At 40.6% G+C, this 25,402-nt stretch overlaps 2 protein-coding genes across 2 annotated transcripts in view; one reads left to right on the top strand and one right to left on the bottom strand.

The window, feature by feature from the left end:
- The window catches only part of TG (thyroglobulin), a 179,948-nt gene that overhangs the window by 120,451 nt on the left and 34,095 nt on the right, over nt 1–25,402 (top strand). The gene's annotated exons all lie outside the window — the stretch shown is intronic.
- Nucleotides 375–21,461, bottom strand: SLA (Src like adaptor). The gene is made up of 8 exons (XM_005143816.3): nt 21,326–21,461; nt 16,345–16,439; nt 10,112–10,211; nt 6,702–6,788; nt 5,300–5,403; nt 4,158–4,289; nt 2,484–2,613; nt 375–1,521 (listed from the first exon to the last, which is right to left on the bottom strand). Exons 2-8 carry the CDS (start codon nt 16,403–16,405, stop codon nt 1,302–1,304), a joined length of 834 nt encoding a protein of 277 aa, XP_005143873.2. The 5' UTR covers nt 16,406–16,439; nt 21,326–21,461; the 3' UTR covers nt 375–1,301.

Here is a 25,402-nt window from a genome sequence, read left to right as displayed (position 1 = left end):
TTCTGAAGTATGTCTAAACAGGCTGTGAACTATTTTGATCTCTGAATCTCTCTTGCTAGTGCAAATGATCTATTAAAAGATCTAAAGGGCACAGAAGTTTGTACTAAGAAGTATTTACAGAGGATATATGTATATGTATAAACCAAATTCCCTATCTTGAAACCTTCATTACTCAACTCTGTGCAAAAAGGTATGACAGAATATTAGACTGGAAAGATCTTGGCTTGAGAACATGGATTGCAGCATTTTACACCCCCAGATGTGACTGCTTGATTAGAAAACAATCCCAAGTCAGGTTCAAAGGACCATGCTAGCTGCTCCTTCAAGAGCACATATATATATATATATATATATATATATATATATAAATTCTCTAATTCCAGATAACCTGGTTACAAATCTTGAAGGAGTTTGATGAAATGTGTCGTTACTCTTTGACAGAACTCTCTTCAGACAAGAAATTCAGAATACTCTTTAAAATCCACTGTTGCTGATTTGCTCTCTTAGTTTAATTATTTAAAAAGCTGCTATTAATATAAATATTGTACATAAATATGGGGTGCCTTCAGGACATAAGGTTAAAATCTGGTCCTCTATACATAAAAGGTGACACCTTTACAAGCCTACCTTTGCAGTTAGGCATGATATTACCACATTTTAGTTTCCAATTAAAAATCTCTTTGCTCTTTCCTGTATATCTGGTAGACTATGAGCAGCTGAGGTAGGCTTTTGCCTGTACTCCCAGCTCAGGGTTAAACAGGAACTGCTTTTCCCAGTGAGTTAAATCTGTTCTTAATTTTATGACCATTTTGTGACACCACAGGCCGCTACATTCTCCTTATGGAGCAGAAAAAGCTTCCTGTTTTCATTGTAGGTAGTTCTGTCAGGATAGTTTTCAGCGTTGTGGAGAATACCATAGTAAGACTTAATTTAAGTTCTTGAGCTATAGTTAGTCCTTCTGTATGCAATCACCTTTGTACAATGCTGGACATGCTGAAGAGTCATCTGCCTCACTTGGCTTTTGACTCTGAGTCTGTCTCAGTCTGTCCTGCTTGTGATTAGGTTCTAATGTCAGGTGCACTGGGGATGTTCCCAGTGTATGCCGTGGCTGAGACAGCATCCTTAAGAAGGTCTCTGGTTAACATTCAGAAGAGGAAGTGCAGAAGCATTGCCAGTATTTGGTCATCAGCTGGTGTGCTTCTACCTCTCAGCCTTTGAAGGACTGCAGGACCAAAGAATGCTCTGGGTTTCTCTTCTAACTCCTCAGTTTTGTCTTTTTTTTCCTCCTGGTTGTCTTAAATTTAGTCCTCATAGTATGTAGGTGGTAAGTGAAGGGTACTCTTCCGTTTGCACCCTGTGTATATGAAGGACTGGGCTTTCTTCTTTCTGGCACTTGCAAAAGAAGTGTTATCATCCCCTGTTAAGGACAGGTAGGAAGCGATACTTTCCCTCAATCCATAGCTAAGACAAGAGTCATCCATTGCTGCCAGGGTGCTCTCAGTATCTTCAGTCACCTCCAGCCTTTAAAAGAAGAGAATTTTGTTACCATTTCAGCTACATGAACCGAGCCTATTGGTATAAAATTTACAGCTATTAAACCAAATTAGGTTAATTTTGTTGTATAAAAAAATTCCAGTCCCATAAATCAGCAGATATTTCTGTCAGTGGTTTCTGAAACAGTCAGTACACCAGAGGTAACTCAGTATTTAAGTATTTTTCAGCATCTGAAAAGGAAATAACATCTACATACTTTCTTTCTTCTTAACCTGTAGGAAAAACAGCTTCAACACTGCACTAAATTTTCTTGCATTTGTAAGCAAATGAATGTGCTTTGTGAAGGAAGGGTGGTAGAGGGAAATATACACTTCAAAAAGAAGAGGTGCTTTTGTTTCTGAAGGTGGTTGTTTCACCAGCTTCTGAAACCTGACCTACTTTCTCTAGTTGCAGTCAAGATACTAGAAATCTCAGGAACCTTGAGCTGGGCTCTATATTGAGAGGCACACAGCAGGAAAGATTTATACTGGGATGTGTTCCTTGAATATATGCTGCTTCTTGGATGGCCACTATATGAACAAGGGGGAGCCATTTTTGACTGTTGGAGCTCACCTCTAAGCCATTACATGTTACTGTGCCATTGGTGGTGGGTCTGACTAGGCTTTATGGCCTGGATTTTACTCCTGCACCCTTGGTGGAGAGGACTCATGAGTCCCAAAGGGACTGCTTATGTGGCCACACTCTTGGCTGGATAGGAAAAATTATAGTTAACTGTGCTTCCAAAGTTAGACCAAGATTATCAGTTAGAGAGCTGGACATCCAGTTTTCATGGGTTAACCTGCTGTCAGCAGCTTTGAAAGAGTGTCTGCTCCTTGAAACTGATCTCAGGAGAAGGAAATGGCTGCTTCTCCTGTGTTGTAAGTACAAGTATATACAAGGCTGGAAAAGAACACTTGTTGTTTCTGGCAGCCTGTGTTGTAATGTGGTACCTGTGAAGATTTCTCCAGTTGAAGTTTTTATTCCGCATCACCACAGGAGGAACTTGGTTCATTACACTGTTGTTAGAGCACTGGGTAAGACAAGGTGTTGTAAGGACACAGCAGAGACCATCAGCAACTTCTAAGAGGGAAATGAATACACAGTTAGTCTTTGTTCACTGGTATCTTCACTGTTTTCTTTCCCTGGTGCATGCTCAAATAAGCAGTTTGGCCATATCAGTAGGAGTCAATAAATTGTGTGTTCTCAACAAGGTCACTGTGACATCTTCCTCATACCTTTCCCTTTTAATTTATCATGGGGACATATGTCCCACAGTACAAGTGAGAAACAGAGACACAGAAAGATAAAGTGACTTGCCTGAAGTCTGGAAGGAAGCCTGTGACAGAGCAGAGACTTAAACCCAGAGCTAGATCTCACTATGTTTCCTTTTACACATATAACTCAAGTAAAAAATAAGTTCCCCTCACCCCAAAATTTTAGCTTTGGCTGTTTTGACCACTCTAAATGGAGAAAGGTGTCAGCTAACGAGAATGTAAAAAATACCCCAAACAATATCCTGCAGAACTTCTGCTTATATCATTGGAGTTCAAAGTTTCTTTTGCATGTTTTGAGTATGAATATGGTTTTTCTCCCCAGTTTAGCAGAATACTCTTTGGCAAGAAACTTTTTCATTTACCTCTGAAATATGCAGATATGGTAGCTTTACGCTTGAGTACCCATTACTAATTAAAGCACAGAATCTATTGTTCTTTTATAACTTTTATGCAATTAACTTATTGCAATCTTCCTTCCTCATTTTAAAATGTTCTTATTTTAAAGCATGGTCCCTGCAGCCACTTACTTGTGTCATTTGTCAAATTATGTCTCTGACACAGGTTAAATTCTCATGAATCTGGAAAATATCATTTGGTTGGGTGTCATCCACTGGACTGATATCAGTAAAAGTGACAGCTCAATCTAGATTGGAGCTAACAGCTTGAGTCCCTTGAGATATCTTCTGCTGATAAAATCCAGCCATGCTTAGAAGAGTAATAGGGAAGAAACTGGCAACATTTCTGAGAATTATCTGTTGCAGATAAGGTTGTGTGTTTTAGTGGTTCCTAAGAGAAATGTGATTGCAGAACCTGGTCTTGCATGTCCTAACACTATCTGTTTGTCTATACGGTAAATAGGTAAATGGAAGTCATATCAATGCTGATAAACTGTGGCCTTGGGACCCAGAACCATGATTTGCATCTGCACAGTATAGCATTTTCATACACCCAAACTTTGAGTTTAGTTGTGCTCCTAGAGGACTGGGCATCCCTGTCCTGTGCTAACCTCCAAATTGTATTTGAAAGTTATCTAGCAAAGTTCTAGACACTAATGTTCAGACCAAACAGTGTTATTGACATGGCCATCCAATATCAGATTCCAATATGGGTAAAGCCTATCTGTCTTTATTTAGATGACTTTTGGGGTTGATTTCAGTTGTACTGTTAAGGGTAACATATTTTATTTAGGATAAAAAGCAAAGTAAAACATAAACCAGAAGTTTTCCTATTACTTGTTCTGTGGCAGTAGTTACAAGTCTTGGACAAAGGCAAAACTTCTTGTTCTGGATCTTTGATAGACAGTTTTACAGTTACCAGTGGAAAATATGTCTATCCTGCAGTTCTTCTTACCTGAGTAGTGATTCACAAGGTCTTCAAGGCACTGGAAGGTTTGCCGTGGAGAGATGTAATACCAGTTATTTGGAAGACGGAAGATCCTGTAATGTTTTACTTGTCTGTGCCGCACAGACAAGGAGTATAACCCTGGAGAAAGAGAAGAGCTCATTAGACCAAAGTAGGGCCCTAATTCTGGATGGAAACCAGTGACCAAAACCAGATAACAGATGTGGTGCAATGATCCAAAAGCTTCCAGAAAGATCTGAAAAAAAAAGAGTGGCCATCCTAATTTATACTTATACAGTATCTTTCATATTTATACTTAAGTATAACAAAGAGAACAAAGGGCCCAACATCAGGGCCTGAGATTTGGATTGAATCTGGACTTGGATTTTCGTGTTTCTTTGTCTAAAACTATTAGTTTTAAAACTGTTGTTCAGCATGTGGTTGGTAAGGATTGAATGTTGATCCTTAATTTCTTTCAGTTTAGTATAGCTATTATGAAAGTAATTGGCCTGTGGTATGGAAAAGATCAGGGTAAATGGTTTATTATTCCCTTCTAACTGTAGTATCATGATATTAGTATGTGTTCTGATGCTTCAGGAAAAGGGAAAAGGACAAGTTGCACAATGGGAGACGTATTCCCATTGAAGAGCATTGAAGTATAAAGTGTGTTCAATAGAGTTCCTATGTAGCAACAGAACTGCTATGAAAGAAAGTGAAATTGAAGTAATGTCATTTTTTAAAAGTAAATAGAAGAACAACCTGTTTATATAACAAATTCACTTATCAGCCACCCCACTGCTCGGTGTGTGTTTTATAGCTTCTTCAGACAATCTTTCATGGACTAAGGCAAATCTGCAACTTCTCCTCCATTTGAAAAGTCCCACTGCATAATAAGCTTTGCATGAGACCAAAGTAAATAATAGCATTTGAACAACTGAGTCTTTTTTGTGCTGATGCCTGTGGAACTTTCCATGGCCATTGCTAACCCTGTTGCCAGCACTGACTGAAGACTGGTATGCTGCACTGGGTACCTTTGCCTTCCTTGTTTTCTGGTTGTGGACTGATCCGTATGAAGCAGGACAATGAGTGAATTGAAGAGCTGTAAAACTGTTAATGTCTGAGATCAAGGGGTAAAAATGGTATTTTCTCACCTTTCCTGGTTTCACTCTCTCTGATCATGAACGATCCGACCTTGGTGTTGGGTAGCAGTAGAAGTTCTTCTGCTTTTTCTCTTCCCAACCCTTCAAATAACCAGCTGTGAAGCAGGAAAAAACAAATTCTGAAGTCTGGCCACCAGTGAAACAGAGAGCAGCATGTGGCTGTGAACGTGCAGTATTAGCCAGGAAAAGTGACTGCAAAAACAACACTGTGGCTTTCTATAGTTATCCTCTCAACTGTGTCCAGGCATATTTTCCCAGTTTATGGAGAAAATTTTGCTCTCTTTGAGGATCCAGTAACTGTGAGACTAGAGAAGAGTGAAGAAGGTTTGGATTTAGGGAAAACAAAACCTTTCAAGCCGTCTTGATCTGAATTTCTGGGGACATATCCATGTGCTATATTACTGACATATCTGTGGCATTACTTAAATTCCTCTTTTTCATTTAAACCATTTTTGGTTAACCCCAAAATATGTTTGATTCTATGATAAATAAACCCATACACAATACAGATAGTATGCTAAGGGGAAAAACAGACAGTCAAGTAAATTGGCTTTGTGGATAAGGGAAAGTGGAATTAGCCCTATTGATATTCACCATAGCTTGGTGCACTGCTGTAGACACAGGTAGTGTCTAAGTGTGTAAATGAGCTGCTTGGCTGGTGTAGCAGTTACTAGCACCTTTATTTTAAAGTTGTTGTGTGTGTGTGTTTGATCCAGTGTGCTCTCAGCAAAAATGGTCTTGGGGAAGCTCAGAAAGTAGCTTCCATCATCGTGTCTGTGCCTTGTCTTTGTGAAAGCATCTCTATTTCGGGAGGATGTAAAAGCATATTAAAATTAGAGTACTTTCATAAATCACAGTGAAGTTTGCTGTTCATATGCCAGAAAGGTTTTAAGTGTGTTTAATGTTTTTTTTTTCTGACTGATGTCTAGGGCAACAAGAAACCTCTGAACCACCCTTAGCTTTTCCAGTGTGAGAGTTTACATTCCTGAATGGCTTATTAGTCTTACTATTTGTTCTTTTTGGTCTGTTTTTTTCATGAGCTTAAATTTTACTTTTTGCAAATATTAAAAAGTCTTTCTAAATTGGGTCTGTTTAGTAATGTCTTTAAATTAGAGATCAGTTCATGCAACAGAAGTATTTAAAATATATTACATTTGAGGGGTTCTTTTTGCCCTTTCCAGCATTTAAAACTAGGATTTTCCTTTTCATAGAATCTAAATTTAGGTGTGGATTTGATGTTCTGAGATTTCAAAGGAAAAAGACTGTCAATAAATAAAATTCCTGTCTGCCTAGTCACTATTGGCATTGTTCTGATTAAGACACTGAATAACTGATCAGTGCTGCATATGTAGAAGCGTTGCGTTGAAAGGCTATAGGAAATGCATTTACTTACCCGTGGTAAACCTTTGCTACATATTTTCCTGGAATATAGTTTTCTCGACCTGTTGTAAGGGAATGGACTCTCCACCAGCCTCCTTCACTGTGTGAGAGCAAGAGAAGGGATATTTTCAGATGTACTTTTAGACTTTGTCCTCATTTTAGGCGTTAGTTCAGACATACAGATTGGCCTGTAACCTTCTGTTTTCGTTCCTGCATCTACGTATTCAGTAAGGGACCCAAGTTTGTCTCATTTAAGATAGTTCCATTTCTAAACCTACACCAGGATTAAATTTGGACACAGAAACAAGCTCCATTTGTTCCATTGAAATTACGTCAGTAATAAAATATTTTTTTCTGTAGTTAAAAGAGGAAGGGTAAATACTCAGTGGTTAAACCATGCTGTGCTTTGCCTTCCCACAGCTAGACTTGTATTGGTATCCAGGATATCCAGCTTATGTCTGGGTATGCTGTGTCTGGATAGCCCTCTAGTTACTCCTGGAACATCAAGTTAGAGATACTCAGCACCCTGTCTGCCTGGGAACAGGTTTTCAGTCTAACAGGGTCATGGTTTGCTCTTTTCCTTCTGTTCAGTGAATTGGTGACCAGACTACAGTAAATAACATCCATAGCTGAAACTAGGTGACTAAATGTATGTTTTTTCAATGATATATCTTAGCTTCTTGCTGTGATGCTGAATGGTGGTTTTGCCTTTTGAATCCCTTAGGAAGGGCATGGTAACATGTATTTACACAGGGATGCTACGGAGATTTAGCGATTAGTGCAAGGATGCCGATGGTTGATGGGCTCTCTACATCTTTTACTGTAGGAGTTTGAATCCAAGTACTACTGCATCTTGTGTTTGAATGCTGGTTTTGTGGACATTCATATAAATGCTCTCAGGTAATGCCTGGATTTCAGACCAGAGTCTCAGCGTATGTCAAAACAACTGAGGTGAAACCACTTATATTTTACTTTCTGAGTTATAGCTGCTGGGACCATGGGCCAGAGTGTATATGCTAAGGGAAAAAGGGAAGTGTCTAGTGCTCAGAGCTGGGAATTTCAGATCCACACAAGTTTTGCTTGTGGGTTTCCAGCTGACATGAAATGATGTATAAGATGTTTAGGTTATTTTAGGTGGTTTTTCCTACAACTCTCCCAGACAGAACCAAGAACTGCAGTAACAAAACCCCTGATAGTCTCAGCATCTCCCTCCCTTCAAACTGATACTGCAAAGCATGAAAAATCCTTATGATGATTGAAAGTCTTAAAGCATCACATCTCTCATGGGGCAGGAGCCACCGAGCTTTTGTAGACTGGGGAGATCATTGGAGGGCATTTGGTTTGACTGCTGCCACTTAAATACAGCTGTTCATTTGATAATGAAAGGTGCTGGATAAGTGTGGAGAGTGAGACACTGTGCTAGTGGTGCTTATCTAACCCTGCTGAGCCAGAGCAGTCACAACATCTGTGAGGAGCTGTGTTTTCTATGAGGGATCCATACATCATGCACCTGGCAGGACTGGTGGGGCTGGTTGCTGTTACATGTAATGGCTTTGGTAGAAGGCTGAAAAGCTGCCATTACAAAAGCAGCACATGCTGCCTGCTTATGTTGTCCTCTCTGTGGAGACTCTTCATCACCCATGCTGTGATCATGCCTGCCATGATGCTCTTTACTTCCACTACATTTGCTTCTTTGACTTACTTGAGAAGATTATACCTACAGCCTACGTGCAGGAGTCTGCAGGCAAACAGTTCCTATTAACATCAGCACATACCCCAGCAGGGAAGAACGGGTCCTTCACTGGGACACTGTGCTTTGCATAGAGCATTAGAGTGTCTTGTTTTCTGTGAGCAGCCTGATACAAAAGAGGAAGAGGAAAGTTCCCATCCAGGCTTGCTTTGGCTATATTTACTATTAGAAGTTCTTGATCACTGCACAACAGATAAATGTGATGAAAACTGCTGCTACAGAAGCATAGTTTTGTTAAAGGCTGTTCATCCAGTAGATCATACTATGCAGCACATGTATACCTATATGATGCCACAGATGTCATTCCCATTGATACACGCATATGTAGTTATGTGGTGTTGTGAGGGCTTGTAGATGATGAGAGCTGGAAATAAGGCTTTAACCTGGAATTTCCAAAGCTAAAACAATTGTGCCATGTTGTGTACGTTACGCAAACTGGAGCAAGGTTTAAAAAGCTTCAAGTTACCAGAGAAGAATTCCCCTGGTTTAAGGAAGCTCTCCACCAGCAGAAAATTCATCTAGTGGTACTGTGTGAACCTTGTGACCTCTAGGTTCAGGCAGGCAGGAAAGCGCTTTGTCAGCAGAACATAGCTGCAGCCATTCTGGATCAGACCAGAGGTCTGCACCCCCTGTATCTTACTGCTGACAAAGGTCACTGTGGGTAATAGCAGCCTGGAGTTGGGTCCAAGGATGCATCAATTGTCTGTGATTCTTTGAGTACTTCAGTTCTCCAACTGTTTGGTTTCCTCGGGTAGAGAATTTTCTTTATGAATTTAGGAATCCTTGGATGATTTCTCCGCTAGGATGTGTCTGATCTCCCCTTGAATCCATCTGCTCCACCAGCTGCGAAAATGAAACCTTTCATTTCTGTTTAATCAGTGCAAACTGACTGTGGGGCTGAGTAACTTCTAGGAGGTCACTGTGTGCCGATATAAGTTGTGCATAAAAGAATATCGAGGCTGCTGGCTTCCATTTTTCAGGTAGCATACTCACTTCTGTGTGGCATTATCTGCATGATGCTTAAGGTCTATCTGAACTAATGCTCTTAAGCCTACTCCCTTTTGGGGCTTGTTAATTATTGAGTGGAATATCTGGGAAATCTTTGACCCTTTATTTCTTTTCCCCACAAAGAAAATGTAGAATCAATTAAAATATTTGAGAAAGAAAAAAAGTCCACTATTTTTTTATTTTATATTTCTTGGAGTTGCCTTAGGGTGAAATTCTAAGACCTCATCATAAAGAGCTCTTAGAGAAGGAGGATGAGAGAGAAAATGAGATACAATTGACATAGAGAAATTCAGATAAAAAGTTCTTTTTCCATATGATTCAAACTGATCTTGCTCTCATCTGTTTTCCACTAACATGGGGGGGGGGGTACTTTCTCAAAATCATTTTTTAAAGCAGAACTCTTTTTTGAGTCCTACTTTAGAACAGACACTGAATCCAGCTTCAGAAACCGTGCCAGAGCAATGCAAGGATCAAAGAACCACCTGAAACCCCAAATCCTGAAACTATAGGGAAATTTGCACCATGACTAACTGTCCTTCCTTGCAAATTTGGAACTCAATTCATTTTGCTGAAGCACATCCAGTTTGGACAACATGCACATAACAGAGCTTTGCATCAATTGTAACAAAATCTGATTTAAAGCCAAAAAAGAGGGGTTAACTTACTCTGATAGCACACGTAGTTTTTCCCCTACATGAAATATAGGTTGGCTTATGTCTGATGAAGGATAGTCATAGAGGACAGCAAGGAAATCATTCTCCTGACCTGTTAAAAGAGGAAAAAAAATGTCACTTAAACCAAGATAGAGCTCTGAAGCAGAAATGGATTGTTATATATGTTACATTTTGCATGGTAGGTCAAATGGAGAGAAAAATCTCACTCTGAAATGTCACTTGGTAAACATAAAGAGCTAAAGATGAGCCTGTAACATTATAAGAATGTGAAGATACTAGAAATGAAGCAAGTAATTTGGTTAATTGTAAGCAACTAAATTTAGACCTCTTTTTTCTAGTAATTACCATATTTAAAGGACATATTCAGTTTGAAACTAGCAAAATTAGTAAGTATTTATAGTATTAGGAGGTAACCCAGTTTTATTAATGCCACTGTCTCTAAATGTCTCCAGCTACAATTTTGAGTCAAGCTGATGCAGTACAGTTGAGGAAAGGAAGATGCATAGTGAATTGTTCCATCTTCTAACACCACTGATAGTTTTCAAAGGTCTGAAATTAGTTTAGATCAAAGACAATGACAGTGTGGCCATTATTGCCCATTTCCCATCACTTAAAAATTAGCTTGATGAACAGCCAGCATGCTTTGTTCTTCACCATTGAGGGGGAGGTAATAACTAGGGGTAGCACATGATGCCCTTATAGAATCATAGAATAGTTAGGATTGGAAAGGACCTCAAGATCATCTAGTTCCAACCCCCCTGCCATGGCCAGGGACACCTCACACTAAACTGTATCACCCACGGCTTCATCCAACCTGGTCTTGAACACTGCCAGGGGTGGAGCATTCACTACCTCCCTGGGCAACCCATTCCAGTGCCTCACCACCCTAACAGTAAAGAATTTCCTCCTTATATCCAGTCTAAACCTCTGCTGTTTAAGTTTCAACCCGTTACCCCTTGTCCTGTCACTACAGTCCCTAATGAATAGTCCCTCCCCAGCATCCCTGTAGGCCCCCTTCAGATACTGGAAGGCTGCTATGAGGTCTCCACACAGCCTTCTCTTCTGCAGGCTGAACAGCCCCAACTTTCTCAGCCTGTCTTCATACAGGAGGTGTTCCAGCCCCTGATCATCCTCGTGGCCCTCCTCTGGACTTGTTCTAACAGTTCCATGTCCTTTTTATGTTGAGGACAATTGAAGAAGAGCAGCAACATAGGTGTTTGTAATAAAATCATTGTACAACCACAGCTTGCAGAACTGAGGTCAGTAAAGAGACTAGATGACCTTCTACATCAGTTGGGATGACTCTGGGCCTTGCAGCATTGTGTAGGACACTTTTTCCAGTCTCCTGTATTTCTGAAGGATGGAGGAGGCACTTTGCTCAAGATGGGGACTACAAAACCATCAGGAGTTCCTCATCCAGCAGGAGCCTGTGGTGCCCAGTAAATGCAGAAGTCCTGGCAAGAGCTATTGTGCAATATGCTGCCTGCATTTCTCTTGGAAGTGAGTCTCTTCCATCTGCACATCACAGTATGCTTTACCAGCGCACAGGGAGACAACGTTTTCCCTCTGCCTCCAGCAGGATCAGCACCTTGTTCCTTAGTAATACCACCTAGGAGGATGTATGCAGAGAGAGTTTGATCTAGGCACTTGCCCACTCTGTGCAGCTCAACATACGCAAAAATGGGAATGAATTCAGGGAAGGAAAGAATGAAATTGCCATGAGAGATAGACACACTGCTGTATCTTATATTTTCTTGTTTAATATAAATTCCTCAACTTGCCTTTAAGGAAGACAGTTCTTTAGGGAAACCTAGAAGCAGCATCCTGAATGAATGCTGAGGCTGATTCTGTTTTCAGCCTCTGTCTCACAGGGCCTTACAAATAGCTTGCAGTGATAATAATGAAAGACTGAAGGAAACATGCAAGTCTGCAGGAAACAAATAGTTTCAAGAGAAAAGATTTTACACTTGTTATCCTTACAGCAGTGGTGATGAGAATATGAATGTTACAGAAAATACTAGGTTAAAAGGAGTGTTTTCTCAGTTGATTTTGAGTAGCTGTTTGTTATGTTATAGAGACCTGTGTTATGCAAAGTAGTGGGTTATTTTACCTTAATAGTTAAACTGACTGTAAGCATTTTGTCTTGCTAGCCTTTACCCATTAAAGTAGCCTCACGATACAGTGAGCATCCTTATGGATGCATAGATGACTCTGGAATAGATATTTATCAGTTTGAGAGTGTGTTTAGTATCAGTATTGCTATGATTTCCTCAGTTGATTAGTGTCACTGAATTAAACAGGACTAGCCCAGTACCTTTGTATTAATCAACCAACTGCAATGATTAGTCTATTATAATTTATGACACAATTAGTTCAGATATACTGAAGAAGTTCTGTGCTAAGCATGCCTTCAATTGCTTCCCTGTTCTGCACTAAAAGTTAAGAGACATCTTCTCTGTCTATGAAACTGCTTGGTAGCTGAGGCTAGCAAGACCTAGGTATTGGTGCTGAGTCTTTTTCAACAAAGCAAGATCTTAATTCAGGACTACAAGGAATATATGCCAGGAGGTATGCTGTAAGAGCAGCAGAGCAGGGATAAAGTGCCATTGCCTAATTTCTCACAGCAGATTGTTAGACAGCAGTTGGAAACAGCCTTTTTTTTTTAGCTTAATGACAATGCCTTTAGCAGTGTTTTTTTCTTTTGAACTTACACTCTTTATTTATAAGGGTTTTTTTCCCTTCTGAAAGGGTGGAAAACAAGTGCTTTTCTGCTCTCCTTCCTTGTGCACCAGTGTTTTGCATGTCACTATGCACTGAAGGGTACCTGATTTTTTCTCTACTCTGGAAAGATCCGTGTTACTTTACTTACACTTTCGTCTTTATATTAGTTTTTGTTTCAGTTGTGCATGTGAATTTGTAGTTCTGAAAATGAAGGAATTAATCATAGTGTTGGCTGCTGCATCCATACAAATGTTACCCCTTAAACTGCATGTACTTATATTAAAGGGGTTTTGTACTACTCAAGACATTCCAACCTTCTCACTTTAATTGGTATTTAAATCAAACCTCACTGGGTGTTTTTGCTTATGTAAAATACCCCACCACTCTACAACCCCACCACTCTACAACATTTCACAGAGCCTGTACTAGCTCCTTTCAAACACAAAAGCCTTGAAACAGGGACTAAACAAATGACATTGTTTCTCCACTCCCAAATTTCACAGTGATTTAATAGATTTGATCTAATGAGCTCCCCACACTTTTAAACTGTAATAAAAAATAGAAGGCTCTCCTGAGTTTTACTAACAGAGCCTCTCCTCTGCAGGGTGAGTGTAGGTTACATCTCAAGTGGAACAATTCAGAGTGGAAAGATCAAAGCACACTCATTTCCACTGAATCTGGGTGTTAAATCTGGATGGGTTTTTTTCAGGAGTAGCAAATGAATATGAAATACACGCTAGCTCTGTATGTCTGCATCCCTGGATGTCTTGCAAAGTGTGAGACTGAACACTGCATGCTTTAAATTATTCATTGTGAAGGGACTATGAAGCACTGTAAGAGAGAAGGGAGAGCATAGGCAGAGTGTGTACCAGAGAGGGTAAAGGAGGGCACTGGTGTGTGTCTGGGAGGCTGTCTCTATAGCAGCCATAAGGTGTGGTTGCAGAATCACAGTGTTGTACCCAAATTAGATCTAAAGCAGCCAGCTTGAGAACTGAGAGTTCTGCAGGTGCAGCTCAGTGAGGATTAACCCTTGATTCACAGTCTAAAGGGAGGAAAGAGCACAGGGTGGGCTCACAACCCCTGATGATCCCTTGCTACTGTAGCTGCTCTGAGTACCTAGGTTATGCCAGGGATGCAGTTATATTTGGAGTCTAAATGCATCCTTGGGATGTGCAGCTTATGCACTGTTTCCTTTCTCAAGAGCAAGACTGATGCACTGGAGGTGAAGAAGCATGTTTTGCTTTCAGCAAAGATCTTAGGCAGCACAAGATGCTTATAGGTGTCTAAAGAACACATTCACACTGCTTTTTCTAATAACTGTTACGACTATTCTAAGTCTGTGGATTGGTTTCTCCACCTCACTTAATGGTGTTCCTTCATGGCCTGGGGGAAATCTTCAGTGTTTGGTGATGTAATTTGGAATTTGATCTGCTCAGGAAGACACATAGATACAAACTCATTGGATTAACCCCAATATAAACTTTTAGTACTAAATTCCTTTTCTGAAGTCTGTTTTCATTGGATTTGGATGACAGTACTGATGTTTGTATTCCCAACTTCAATTAGCAACATCTAAACTGTTATGAAAGATGCTGCTCTGATCCAGACTAAGAGCTGTGTAGGCTGTTAAACCATATAATCATAGAACAGTTTGGGTTGAAGCGGACCTCTAAAGGTGTCTAGTCCAACTCCCTGCAATGAACAGGGACATCTTCAACTAGATTAAATTGTTCAGAGCTTTGTCCAACCTGACCATTATTGTTTCCAGGGATGAGGCATCTACAAGGTAACCTGTTCCAGTGTTTCACCACCCTCATTGTAAAAAAATCTTTATTATATATAGTTTACGTCTACCCTATTTTGGTTTAAAATCATTACCCTTTGTCTTATTGCTACAGGCCCTGCTAAAGTCTCTCCCCATCCTTCATATAAGCCCCCTCTGATTATCAAAAGACAGCAATAGGGTCTCCCCAGAGCCTTCTCTCACTATTTCTTTGTAGGAAAGGTGTTCCATTGCTCTGATCATTTTTATGACCAAAAAGCTGCTGAAACATAGGTATGTGGTGCAATTTCAGCTGTGTGAATGTCTGAGACATCCCTACAGCCTTGGTAGATGCCACTGCAGCTGTGGGAGACTTGTTCCCTCTCCATGTGGCAGCCAAAGGTCTGGCAGGATCTGACATAGCATCTTTCCAGATGTGCTAGACGTGTAGAAGAGTGAAAGTAGATTGAGCCCTGAATTCCTAAACGGGTAATTCCCCCATGCAATTCCTGTGCTGTCAATGTTTTCTGACTTATGTTTCAGGGGAATGTTCTATTTACAGTACTAGAAGCAATGCAGTTGGCTTTATCCTTGTTAACTCCTGACTTTTAGCAGGAACAATGCAAACTCGATCAGAGCTCTGGCAGTGACCCCTCACTGCCCTGTTCGTCACCAAGGCCCTGCTCTGTGTGCATGTCTCTATTTTGATGGTCATGGTACTTGTGACAGTAGTTGTTGGGAATGTCAGCATAAGACACTTTTCTTCACAAAAAAAAAAACCCAACAAACTGTCTATTCATGTTATGGGCATTTGTAGTGTTTGATCTGTGCTTCATTGCCTATATCAGCTGGTTCTTGGCTATGTTAAGAGCAGGGCTGGGTTCACTCCAGCACTAATGTGACCAAGCTGATTCCCTATCCTTACAATAATGAGCAGCCCAACTGGACCACCTTTCATGGAAAACCCAAAACCTTTGATTAATGCCTTCTCCCTCTAATAAAACCCCCAAAACCCCCAACAATCAAGGCTGTTTTCTCGTCCTCACCTTTGGGGAGTGATGTACTCTAGCTCTTGTACCCACTGTCTTTTGTATCATGGTGTGAGAGCTGGGGCTGCACTGCCTCCCCACCTATTCACCAGTAGTCACTGACCTCTATTGCAGATGCAAGGCTTCTACTGGCCTCTGGAGGGGTCTTTGCAACCTGAGTTTTTCACATGTGGATGCAAAGGGTAGATGTGTTTCATCCTCCTTTGGCAGCTCAGCCTGGGAAATACGTGTTTTCGTATAACCTGTATTGATAAACCTAGTGACAAGTTGGTTGTATGCTACTTCTAAAGCAACTGTCTAAAAGTGGACTTCAGGTTCAGTGAAAGCTTAACATGAAGGTTTTTAACCTTAAATGAAGCAACCCTAAATTTCAAGAACAAGTTTGTATAAAATATCCCATGCAAGTATGTCAAAATACATTATTTCTGGTTTCTGGATTGGAAGGAAAGTCTTTAACGGAGCACCAGCAAATACCGGTTTTAACGTTTGGGGGTTTTAATTAAACTAGTTCTTGGAAAAAGAGCTTGAACATACCTAAAAATAACCACTGTTTTGTGGATGCCCTCCTTCTCTCAGCAGTCTTGCACTTGCATGCTTTAACTATGTCAGGCGGATGAAGGAAGACATGTGGAGGAATGTACCATGTATTTTGAACATCTTTGTCTCTTGAAAGAAATTAAATGCATACTTACCCATTTGGCTTGGCACATTTGTTTCTTCAGATGCTCTTGGTGTTTTCATGGTATTTCCCATTGCGCTCTCTAATTCCGTCAAAGCTCTTTCAGAACTAAATCAAAGGAGACACTGAAATGAAGCATCAGCATGACACCTGCTTTGCCGACAGATGAGAAGTGACCTAGTTTGGGTGTCTCCAGTTTTGTACAGCTTTGCTTTTGAGAGCTCTTGTGTCAAATTCATGTGAGAGTTTTACATACTTGCTAAACTCTCACCACCCTGGTGCTTTTATCAGGGGAATAGCAGAAAACCACAGCTAGGGAAGTTGCTCAGAAGAACGCAGTGTAGTAAAAGTTTCCATTACCAGTACCTCAGCACAATAGGAAGTCACAGTAAAGCCATGCCTGCAGTTTCATACACAAAATGTTCTTTTCGGCAATTGGAGCTCTGACGCCACAAAGAATAAAGCATAAAGCCAGTGGTGAAAATCCTTGTCTTTGGATGTCTTGCTGGATGTACCACAAACAGGATCAGAGAATCTTGGAACTAAATATTGTGAGAGGAAGAGTTCCTTCTCATGGCTTTACTGTACCCATCCTAATTCTTCCCTTCAGAGGTCAGAGGAAAAACCCATTGGATGTGGAAGGTGTCTTTTGCTATGGCGTATTTTCAGAAGCACAGGAGAATAAGCTATGTCTGTTTGTACATTAAAGCAGTATCAGTTAACACCACTATCTGACAGGTAATTATTTTAAACATATGTCAGTTGACCTATGAAAATGATAACAGGAACTCCAGCAGCTCCATGCAGTGTGGGTATTCTGCATCTTTCAGTCTTTTCTAGCTTAACTGTTTCAAAGATGATTACTGCCTTTGGAATGCTGCTTGTTACTTATGACAGGCTGGAACCTGATGGTGCTAGCTGGGGAGGTGTCTAACAGGAGAAGCAGTACTGCTGAAATCAGTAAGACTCAATCGGTAAAATTGTCTTATTCTAAAAGATTGGCAGAATTTAGGGTATGGCTTAATCCCATACATTTTTGATGTCTTACAGTGGGTATAGGAAGACACCCTACAGAATAAAATGCCTTTTGAAAGAGAATTCATCTCCTAGAGAATGCAAGTAGATCAGTGCTAAAACAGATGGTAGTGCACAGTTTGACTCTACCTCATCTGATGTTCAAGCTTCCTAGTTCTTGTTCCCAAAGGCTCTTTGCTAGAAGTCTCTATTTCATCGGCCAAATGTCACGTTACCCTTTCACTGCACTCAGGAGCTAGCTTGTGGCACATCTGTAGGATGCAGCTGTGCCAGGGTCTTTCTGACAAGTGTCTGAAATATGCTTTCACAAGAACAAAAAACTGTTTCGTGGCCTGATATGAGTTGTCTAGAAGCTGGATAAAAAAAGCAGCCTTAAATTTAAATCAACTATTTGGGTACTCATATTTGAATAAAAGGGGCTCTCAGCTGAAAACAAAATCATTCTCTGCTTAAGTGCACCTATGATTCTGAAACTGAAATCAGAATTCATTTTGACAGGCACTGTGTACTTCCAAGATTATAGTTTCTTGAACTAACTCTGAATATATTTTTTGCAAGACCTGATTTGCATTTCTTCAACATTTTTCTCTGTTGTATCCCATAAAGAATAAGCCTAGGAATAGTGCAGCCAGTATTTTGGCTACAGATACAATAGATGTTCCTGGCTTGTGTTCAACTTAGCCAGCAGAATTTCTTGGGCATGGCAAAAGAGAGCTCAATAAGGCTGAAAAAGTCAACCAGAGAAGTGAAATAAACACCTTGAGAGATAACCTCTGCTGAGCTCTGTGCTGTAGTAGCTGCATTTCTGCAGTACTTGAAAAGGACAGTTCAAATCTGGCTCAGTGTATAGCAAGCAAGCTGCAGTTACCAAAAATATACTGCAGTTCCAGATAGGTGCCAAGCGTGGCAGCATAAATACCTTATGCCCATCTATAAATTTAACACATGCAATTGTCATTTAGATGAGAACAGTGCTGAATTTTGTATCACAAAAGTCTGAAAAAATAAGAATAAAAATCCTACCTCTATGTACCCCTTTATTCTGGGTCTTGGTATTTGAGAGCCAGTCATTCTGCTGGAGACCAGACTTGTGACTGTGCTTTCAAGGGCTTTTTTCCTACTCTTATGATACCGTGGGCACAGTTTTCAGGTGTGCCTGAGTCACTTTGGAAAGTGATGTGTAGCTTTTGTACATGATGGAAAGACTTGTAAATTTTACATCACACAGGCTTCCTGAAAGCACGGCATGTTTGAGCAAGGCACCTTCATTTTCCTAGATGGTATCTAGGGGTCAAAACTCCAAGCATTGCTTTAAAAACACCTAAAGTGGTTTTGAAAGTTTGCTTATATATAGTTTGTCATTAAAGTGCTTACTGTGTATTGCAGATGGATGAAATACTGAGCAAGGGGCATGTGCCTACTTTTTGCAGAGCACATCCAGAAGTGCTTTAGCTCACTTCTGCCATACCAACCATCTTTTTTCTCAGGGGAGCTCTAAATAGGACAGAGCATGCAGCTCAGTGCTGCTACTATAGATGTGGAAGAACCTGGTTTACGGAAAATACAAGTGTTATGAAGTACGTACAGGAACAGTGAAGAGCAATGAAGTTTTGGTCTTTGATGTCACTAGCGTGACAGTTTGCTGTGTCTCATTACATTTCCCACGCTGTTTTACTGCCACTAATTACCATTGGTGGCCGCATAAAGTCTTGAAAGGAACAGAGAGTTCAAGATGTTCTCTAGAGTCATAGCAGAAGCATTCAATAAAAGTAAGCAAATGGAAAGCTGTGATCACTGCTGTTAATTCACTTATCCAAAGTGATCAAAAAGAAAATAACAGATATCCATCTGTTTTACCACTAAGGCCACTTGTCATTGTGCTTTTGAGCTGAGAAAATGTGTCTATAGTCCAGTCAAAGGCGGTGGAGTGAATGCCCTGATGTATGGCTAAACTCTGACGTTTGAAAGTGAGATGAAAATGGAAGAAATTGGGAGCTTTGTTTGAAATGGGAAAGGGTGAGGGCAAAACATTGTTTCTCCTTGCTCATCGTCAGTGGCGTGTCACTGGTTTTAGAGTATGAATTAGTATACTGATTATCCTATTCTGTGATTCTATGATTCTAGAACAACAGTGCACATGACTCTACATGCGTGATAGAACTTAATGCTTAAGTAGCTTGTGCTTGTGTTGAGTACTGGCAGTGCAATACAAATCCATTGTATCAGTAGATGATAAACTATGGTGGTTTTCTGAAATTTGAAGATACTCTGCAAAAATGGACTTACAGGAAACTGTCCAGCATCTTGTGCCCGAGCTGATTTCTTTATCATTTAAATCAATAGTGGAATAATATCAGTGTTATAGATTATATTCTTTTGAAATGAGGAATCTGTTCCAGGCACTGCATCTCACTTAAAGTTGGTGGCAGTCTGGGGTATGAGTAGAGGTGGCATCCGTGTGTTATTGAAGCATATAATTATGCCAGATCCAAAGAAAATCATTCACTGAGGGAGATTTGGGAGGAATTAAGGAGGAATGATAGACTCTGAGCTCACCATGTCTATCTACCCAAAGCCCAGCATGGAGAAGTGTAGCTGCTTGTTCAGCTCAGAGGAACCACTGTGCTGCTGGGCTGCAAACCAAACACTACCTGCAGCTCTCCCCACTCACAGGCCACCTCCTCGGGCTTGTGTGGAAATGTGATTTTAACCATTAAGATCACATTTGCAGTCTGCTATACTTTGGTCCTTTCTCCTCTTCCCTTTCTGCTTGTGCAATGCTGCTTAAGGAAGGCTGGTTGCTGCAGCCATAGGTGTTGCAAACACACAGCTAGTGTACTTTAGTGATTGTTACTGCTTTATTTTTGCTGCCAAAAGGAAGGTATAGAAGCATTAGAGCCCCAGTCCTGCTTTGTGTCCTGTTCGTCAGTGGCAGAGCTCTCTGCAGATATGAACTCTTTGCCTGTCACGACTGGAGTCTCACTGACCTATATCGTGTGTCCCAAGAACTTGTACAATTTACACCTTCCATTCCTGCGTGCAGCACATGTAGCAAGAATTTCCTCTCACAGAATCTGTTCTCTGAGCAAACGTGCTTCTGGAGCAGTTAAATAGCACAGCACATAGGAGAATGCATTGCTTTGTGAGAACTTTGTCAAAGTTATATTTGAAATTGTTGAGAAATAACAAATTAAATGAAGATAATAAGAGAAACAAAAAGGCAGGATAAGCACCTGAGTAAAGCCCCTCTTCATGGAATACTGCAGACTAGTAAAATTAGGATATTCATCATTCCTGAGATGCTACACCCCATTTTTTTATAGCCTGATATTTACATGGGTACCATCAGGATCGTACATTTTAATTCTCAATAAGATTCACAGGTAATGTCTTGAAAACGAAAGCACTGACATCCTTTTATTTCTCATTTTTTGGGGAAAAAAAAGGCAGCTTAGATTTCAGAGGCTGTATATTCATTACTGAATTTCCCTTAATTTGCCATTAATCAAAATGAACATCCTTTTAGCTCTTAGGCACTTATACCTTTGCACTTAAAAGAACAACATAATGCTGTAATCAAGGTAATTCACAGAAACATGCAACTATAAAACAACACAAAAATACCACATTATGCAAACTTCTAACACTGAATAAAAAGCCCACTAATCTGTGGGCTTATATTTTGAGCTATAGTGCAATGCAATTTGCTTCAGCATCAGGTCCTATGCATCTCTCTTACTGTAAGCTTTCAGCAGGAATACTCCTTGTCCCTTCTATCTTTAGTACCACTCCTTATGAAAAGGATCAAGGCAGGCTTGATTTCTACCTTTGATGGTACTTGAAATCCATGGTCTGAATATTGTCATTGTCAATGAAATAGAACTCCCTTTTATATAAATACAATTGAAACATCTGGTCCCATATGCAGACAATCTAAAATGTATCAGAGCAATGATTACCTTTAAATGCTAGGCATGCTATTCCAGGTTGCAGTATCTCTCATAACAGCCGTAGTCATAATACTGCTCTCATGCTGCCAGCAAGGTTTAGCTGATCAAATCGAGGAGCAGCCGGTCGAATGAGTGTGTTGTGAAGTTCACGCTGTCATGTAGAGCAGCATTTGCCAAACAGGCCACATACTTCCTCTCTGAGAAATAAGGAAGGCTCAAAGTGTTTGCAACAGATGAGGTTCCTGTTGCAAGTCACTACTCGAGCCACTTTTTATCGGTGGGCTGAGAAAAACAGGGAGGTTTTCAACGTGTTGTGTGGCTGGTTTTAGTAGATATAAAAAAAAACGAGCAAAATAATCTGGTTTACATTATCTACACAAAAAAGGCTTCTTTTCCTCTCTTTTTTGCTTCTTCCAAATTTATCTGGTACTCTTCAGTCCCCAACTGTTTCATTTTACGCGGCTTTGCTAGTTTTTTTCGTACAGACAGGAAGAGGCACAAAACTTTGTTTTGTTTTCCACTCTTATTGAGCCTGAATGGGAATGCAAGGTTTGCTTAATTCTTTACTCAGTACCCCAAAATACCTCTGTCTGCAAAAAATTGAAGTTTAGTATCAGCATCAGTGATAAAAGAATACGGAGTGAAAGCCTGTCTATAAAGCAATCAGTTGTACAAAGTGCAGAAGTAGGAGCTCTCATCTCAGTATCTGAAATCATGCAGGAATATAATACTGCAGACATGTATATAGAAGTCAAAGGGATTTTTTTAGGTGTGCCCTTTGCTTTAATAATTAGGATGTGATCTGGAAAGGTTTAATATACTTTATTTTGTATATTAAAATTACAAAACCAAACCAAACCTAAAACCCAAACAAAATGCAGCAAACCCAAATAGAGTTCCTACTTCACACCAGAATAGCTCTGAGTAGATGCTCAGTGTAATGCCATGTGTTCAGTGATGAAACTAATGCCATGTGTTCAATGATGAAAACTAAAGCTGACAAGTGTGGGAGCCATTGTGTAAGTGTTATTGGAAGCAAGAGACACTGCTCAAATTCCCAAAGCTGTGCCAAAACTTGGGACTATTGTAATTTCAAGACAACATCCTTTCTTTTTGATGGGCTGTGCTAACAGTCCTCATTCTGAACGGACTTGAGAGCATTTAGGGATCTTGATAAGGAAATCAGTCTACACCACACAGCTGTAACAGCATCATAGGCAGTGCTCTGGGGGGGTTGTTTTGCTGTAATACCTCAGGATTATCCCCACCAGTTATATTTTGATTATTTAGGATCTTATTTCTTTCTTCTGTTCTAAGGGATGTGATATGCATGTTCCTTAATGTCATTCATTGAATGGATTTACAATGACTCTGGAATACCTAAAAGATCTCAGGCTGGGGGTGTCTTCACCACACGTGGAAACAGGCAGTGGAAAAGTTTTGCCTTTTCCTGCTCCTTCTCACCAATGTCTGACTTTGGCTGGCTCTGATGGACTTCGTGCTTCTATAAGAAGTAAACTTGCATCCTAAGATGAACTCTTGAATGGGGCAGGTGTCAGACTGAGCAGGAAAGATTGGTCATGCTAAAGAAGAGATTGTACTTGCTTGATAGAACATGCTCCACTGGAAACACAATAAATCTCAGCCACAGTTTGTACCGTGCTTGTAAAGGAACAGATGAGTTCGCAGCTGAGGGAGGTAAATAAAATTCTCCACTTCCATGTCATTTCTGCCTGTTTCTGGTGGCTATTTATTCTTGCGTAATGATGAGAACTAGTTTACCCTTTCAGTTCATTCAGCTAGTAACTTGTTTTAGATGATAAGATAATCGATAAGCAAATGTTTACGTCTAAATGGAAGAAAGTTAAGTAAGGCTTTATATGTCATCTTAAAAGTATTCATATCCTGTTGTTCAAGTCACTAACCTGACACAGGCCTTCTGTGAGTTGCCTGAGAGGTGAACATTGCATTTGCAGGACTACCTCTGATTATAGCAAAAAGGAGTTGCCAAGACTTCTGTGTGAAACAAAGAAATCTTCAAAATTTCATTTTTGATAGAAGAGAGATAACCTTTCCATTCCCCCCTTTTTAGTCTGGAAATCACACTTATAGTAGATGGTTATGGAGAAAAACTGTTGCCCTTTCCATTGCTGGACTTGCCAATTCCCTGTTACAGTTCATGTCCTAGTGTTTGCCACGTGTCTGCCACATAGCTCCTTAGCTGTGACAGAGACTTCTCAAGTTGGTCTGAAGGTTTTCTACTGCTCCATGTTCTTGAAAACAGACTTGGTCTGAAAGCCTGGAAGACTGACATTAATGGCTTCACATAGAGCCCTGCAGCTTTGGTGTGCTGTTAAGCAGTTGCCACTATGTAGAATTAGATGCTTAAAGAAGAGCAATGAAGGATACTGAAAAACAACTCTGAAAGAAAAACCCCAAAAGGCTCCAAACTGAAAACAACTTCTGAAAATACTTTAACTCCAGTCTTTTAGAGACTAATCTGTTAAACTAATTGGAAGGGTTAGCTGACACTTTGTGCTTATTTGCAGGGAGAAAAAACAGGATATGAGCAGACTCTTTAATCTGGTATTAACTGAAACTGAAGATATCTCCAAACAGAAATAAGGTGCAGTTTTCTGTCAGTGGAGTGGTTATCTTCAGGCTCAAAGTGCAGAGGAGAAGATTGTGGTATCCTTTTCTCAGTGTCTCTGAGCCCAGCTTCAATGCTTGATTCAAGAACAGGCTTTAGTCAGACACAAGCAGTGTTTAAGTGATAGGAAGCACTTGAGCTCAGCAGTCAGGAAATGGAAGAGCCTTGGCTATCCCGGAGGTCAAACCAGATGGCTTGACAGATATTTCTGGCTGGGAATTGTATGTATCAGAGCCTGGTGAAGTGCCTGTCTTTAAGAAATAGAATATTACTGTAGAGATGGCTCTTTTGGGAGAGTAGAATAATCAGGGCATTTCATTATTTTGACCGTTTTCATGACATACTTTTTGATTTCACTTTTTGGGTGGTGTTACTGTTATTGCTGTTTGTATTGTCTATAGTGTGCTTCTGGGCAGACAGAAAACCTGCTTCAAAAGGAGCCTGCAGCCTTGCAGCCATCAGAGAAACTGCATTAATTTGAAGGCAGTGCATGTGTCAAAGAGCTGAATATGGCTCAAGCAGGGTTTTCAGTTTCAGGACAGGTTGGAAAAATCAGAGGTCACGATGTGAGGAGAGGAAGGTTTTGGGTTTAGAGTGTGGGTGATAAAAACTAGCTGCAGTGAAGTTTCTAATCATTAGATCTGTTGTGAATCAGTTTTGAAAAGCTTTGCAGAAGTGAGTTTCCAGAGCAAATGAGGAATTAAAAGACATTCACTATGGCAGCTTATATGGCAAATGTCTTTTCCAGGTATGTTGGGAGACAGAGGTGCACTTGCAATAATGTGGTAGGTTGACCTGGCTGGATACCAGGTGCCCACCAAAGCCACTCTGTCACTGCTCTCGTCAACTGGACAGGAGAGAGAAAGTACAGCAAGAGGCTCATGGGTTGAGATAAAGACAGGGAGAGATCACTCACCAGCTACCGTCATGGGCAAAACAGACTTGAATTGTGGAAAATGGTTTTAATTTATTACCAATGATATCAGAGTAGGATATGGAGAAGTAAAAAATGGCATATTAAAACCTCTTTCCTCCACCCCTTCCTTCTTCCTGCACTCCCAACTTTAGTCCCAAATTCCCTACCTCCTCCCACCTGGCAGGGCAGGAGAGTGGAGAATGGGAGTTATGGTCAGTTTATGTTCTTGTCTCTGCTGCTCCTTCCTCCTCAGGGGAGGGCTCCTCAAACTCTACCCCTGCTCCAGCAGGTGCCCCTGCTCCCTCGTACAGGAGACTCCTCCATGAGCTGCTCCAATGTGAGTCCTTCCCATGGCTGCAACTCTCTATGTACTCAGCCTCCTTCAGGCATCCCCCTGCTCCAGCGTGGGGTCCTCCCAGGGTTGCAGGTAGATATCTGCTCCACCATGGACCTCCATGGGCTGCAGGGACACAGCCTGCCTCAACATGGGCTGCAGGGGAATCTGCTTTGGTGGCTGGAG

Source organism: Melopsittacus undulatus, chromosome 1 (genome assembly GCF_012275295.1).
Source record: "Melopsittacus undulatus isolate bMelUnd1 chromosome 1, bMelUnd1.mat.Z, whole genome shotgun sequence".
NCBI lineage: Eukaryota > Metazoa > Chordata > Aves > Psittaciformes > Psittaculidae > Melopsittacus > Melopsittacus undulatus.
The sequence above is the reverse complement of the archived record's forward strand: the minus strand, read 5'-3'. Positions and strand labels throughout refer to the sequence as shown.

Excerpts from the sequence above, each read along its gene's own strand:
- SLA (XM_005143816.3), bottom strand. The coding sequence starts at position 16,405 with ATGGGAAATACCATGAAAACACCAAGAGCATCTGAAGAAACAAATGTG. Across the intron at positions 4,290-5,299 it reads AGAGAGTGAAACCAGGAAAG|GGTTATACTCCTTGTCTGTG; the intron begins GTGAGAAAATAC and ends CTCTTTCTCCAG. Across the intron at positions 2,614-4,157 it reads CCTTGTGAATCACTACTCAG|AAGTTGCTGATGGTCTCTGC; the intron begins GTAAGAAGAACT and ends TTTCCCTCTTAG.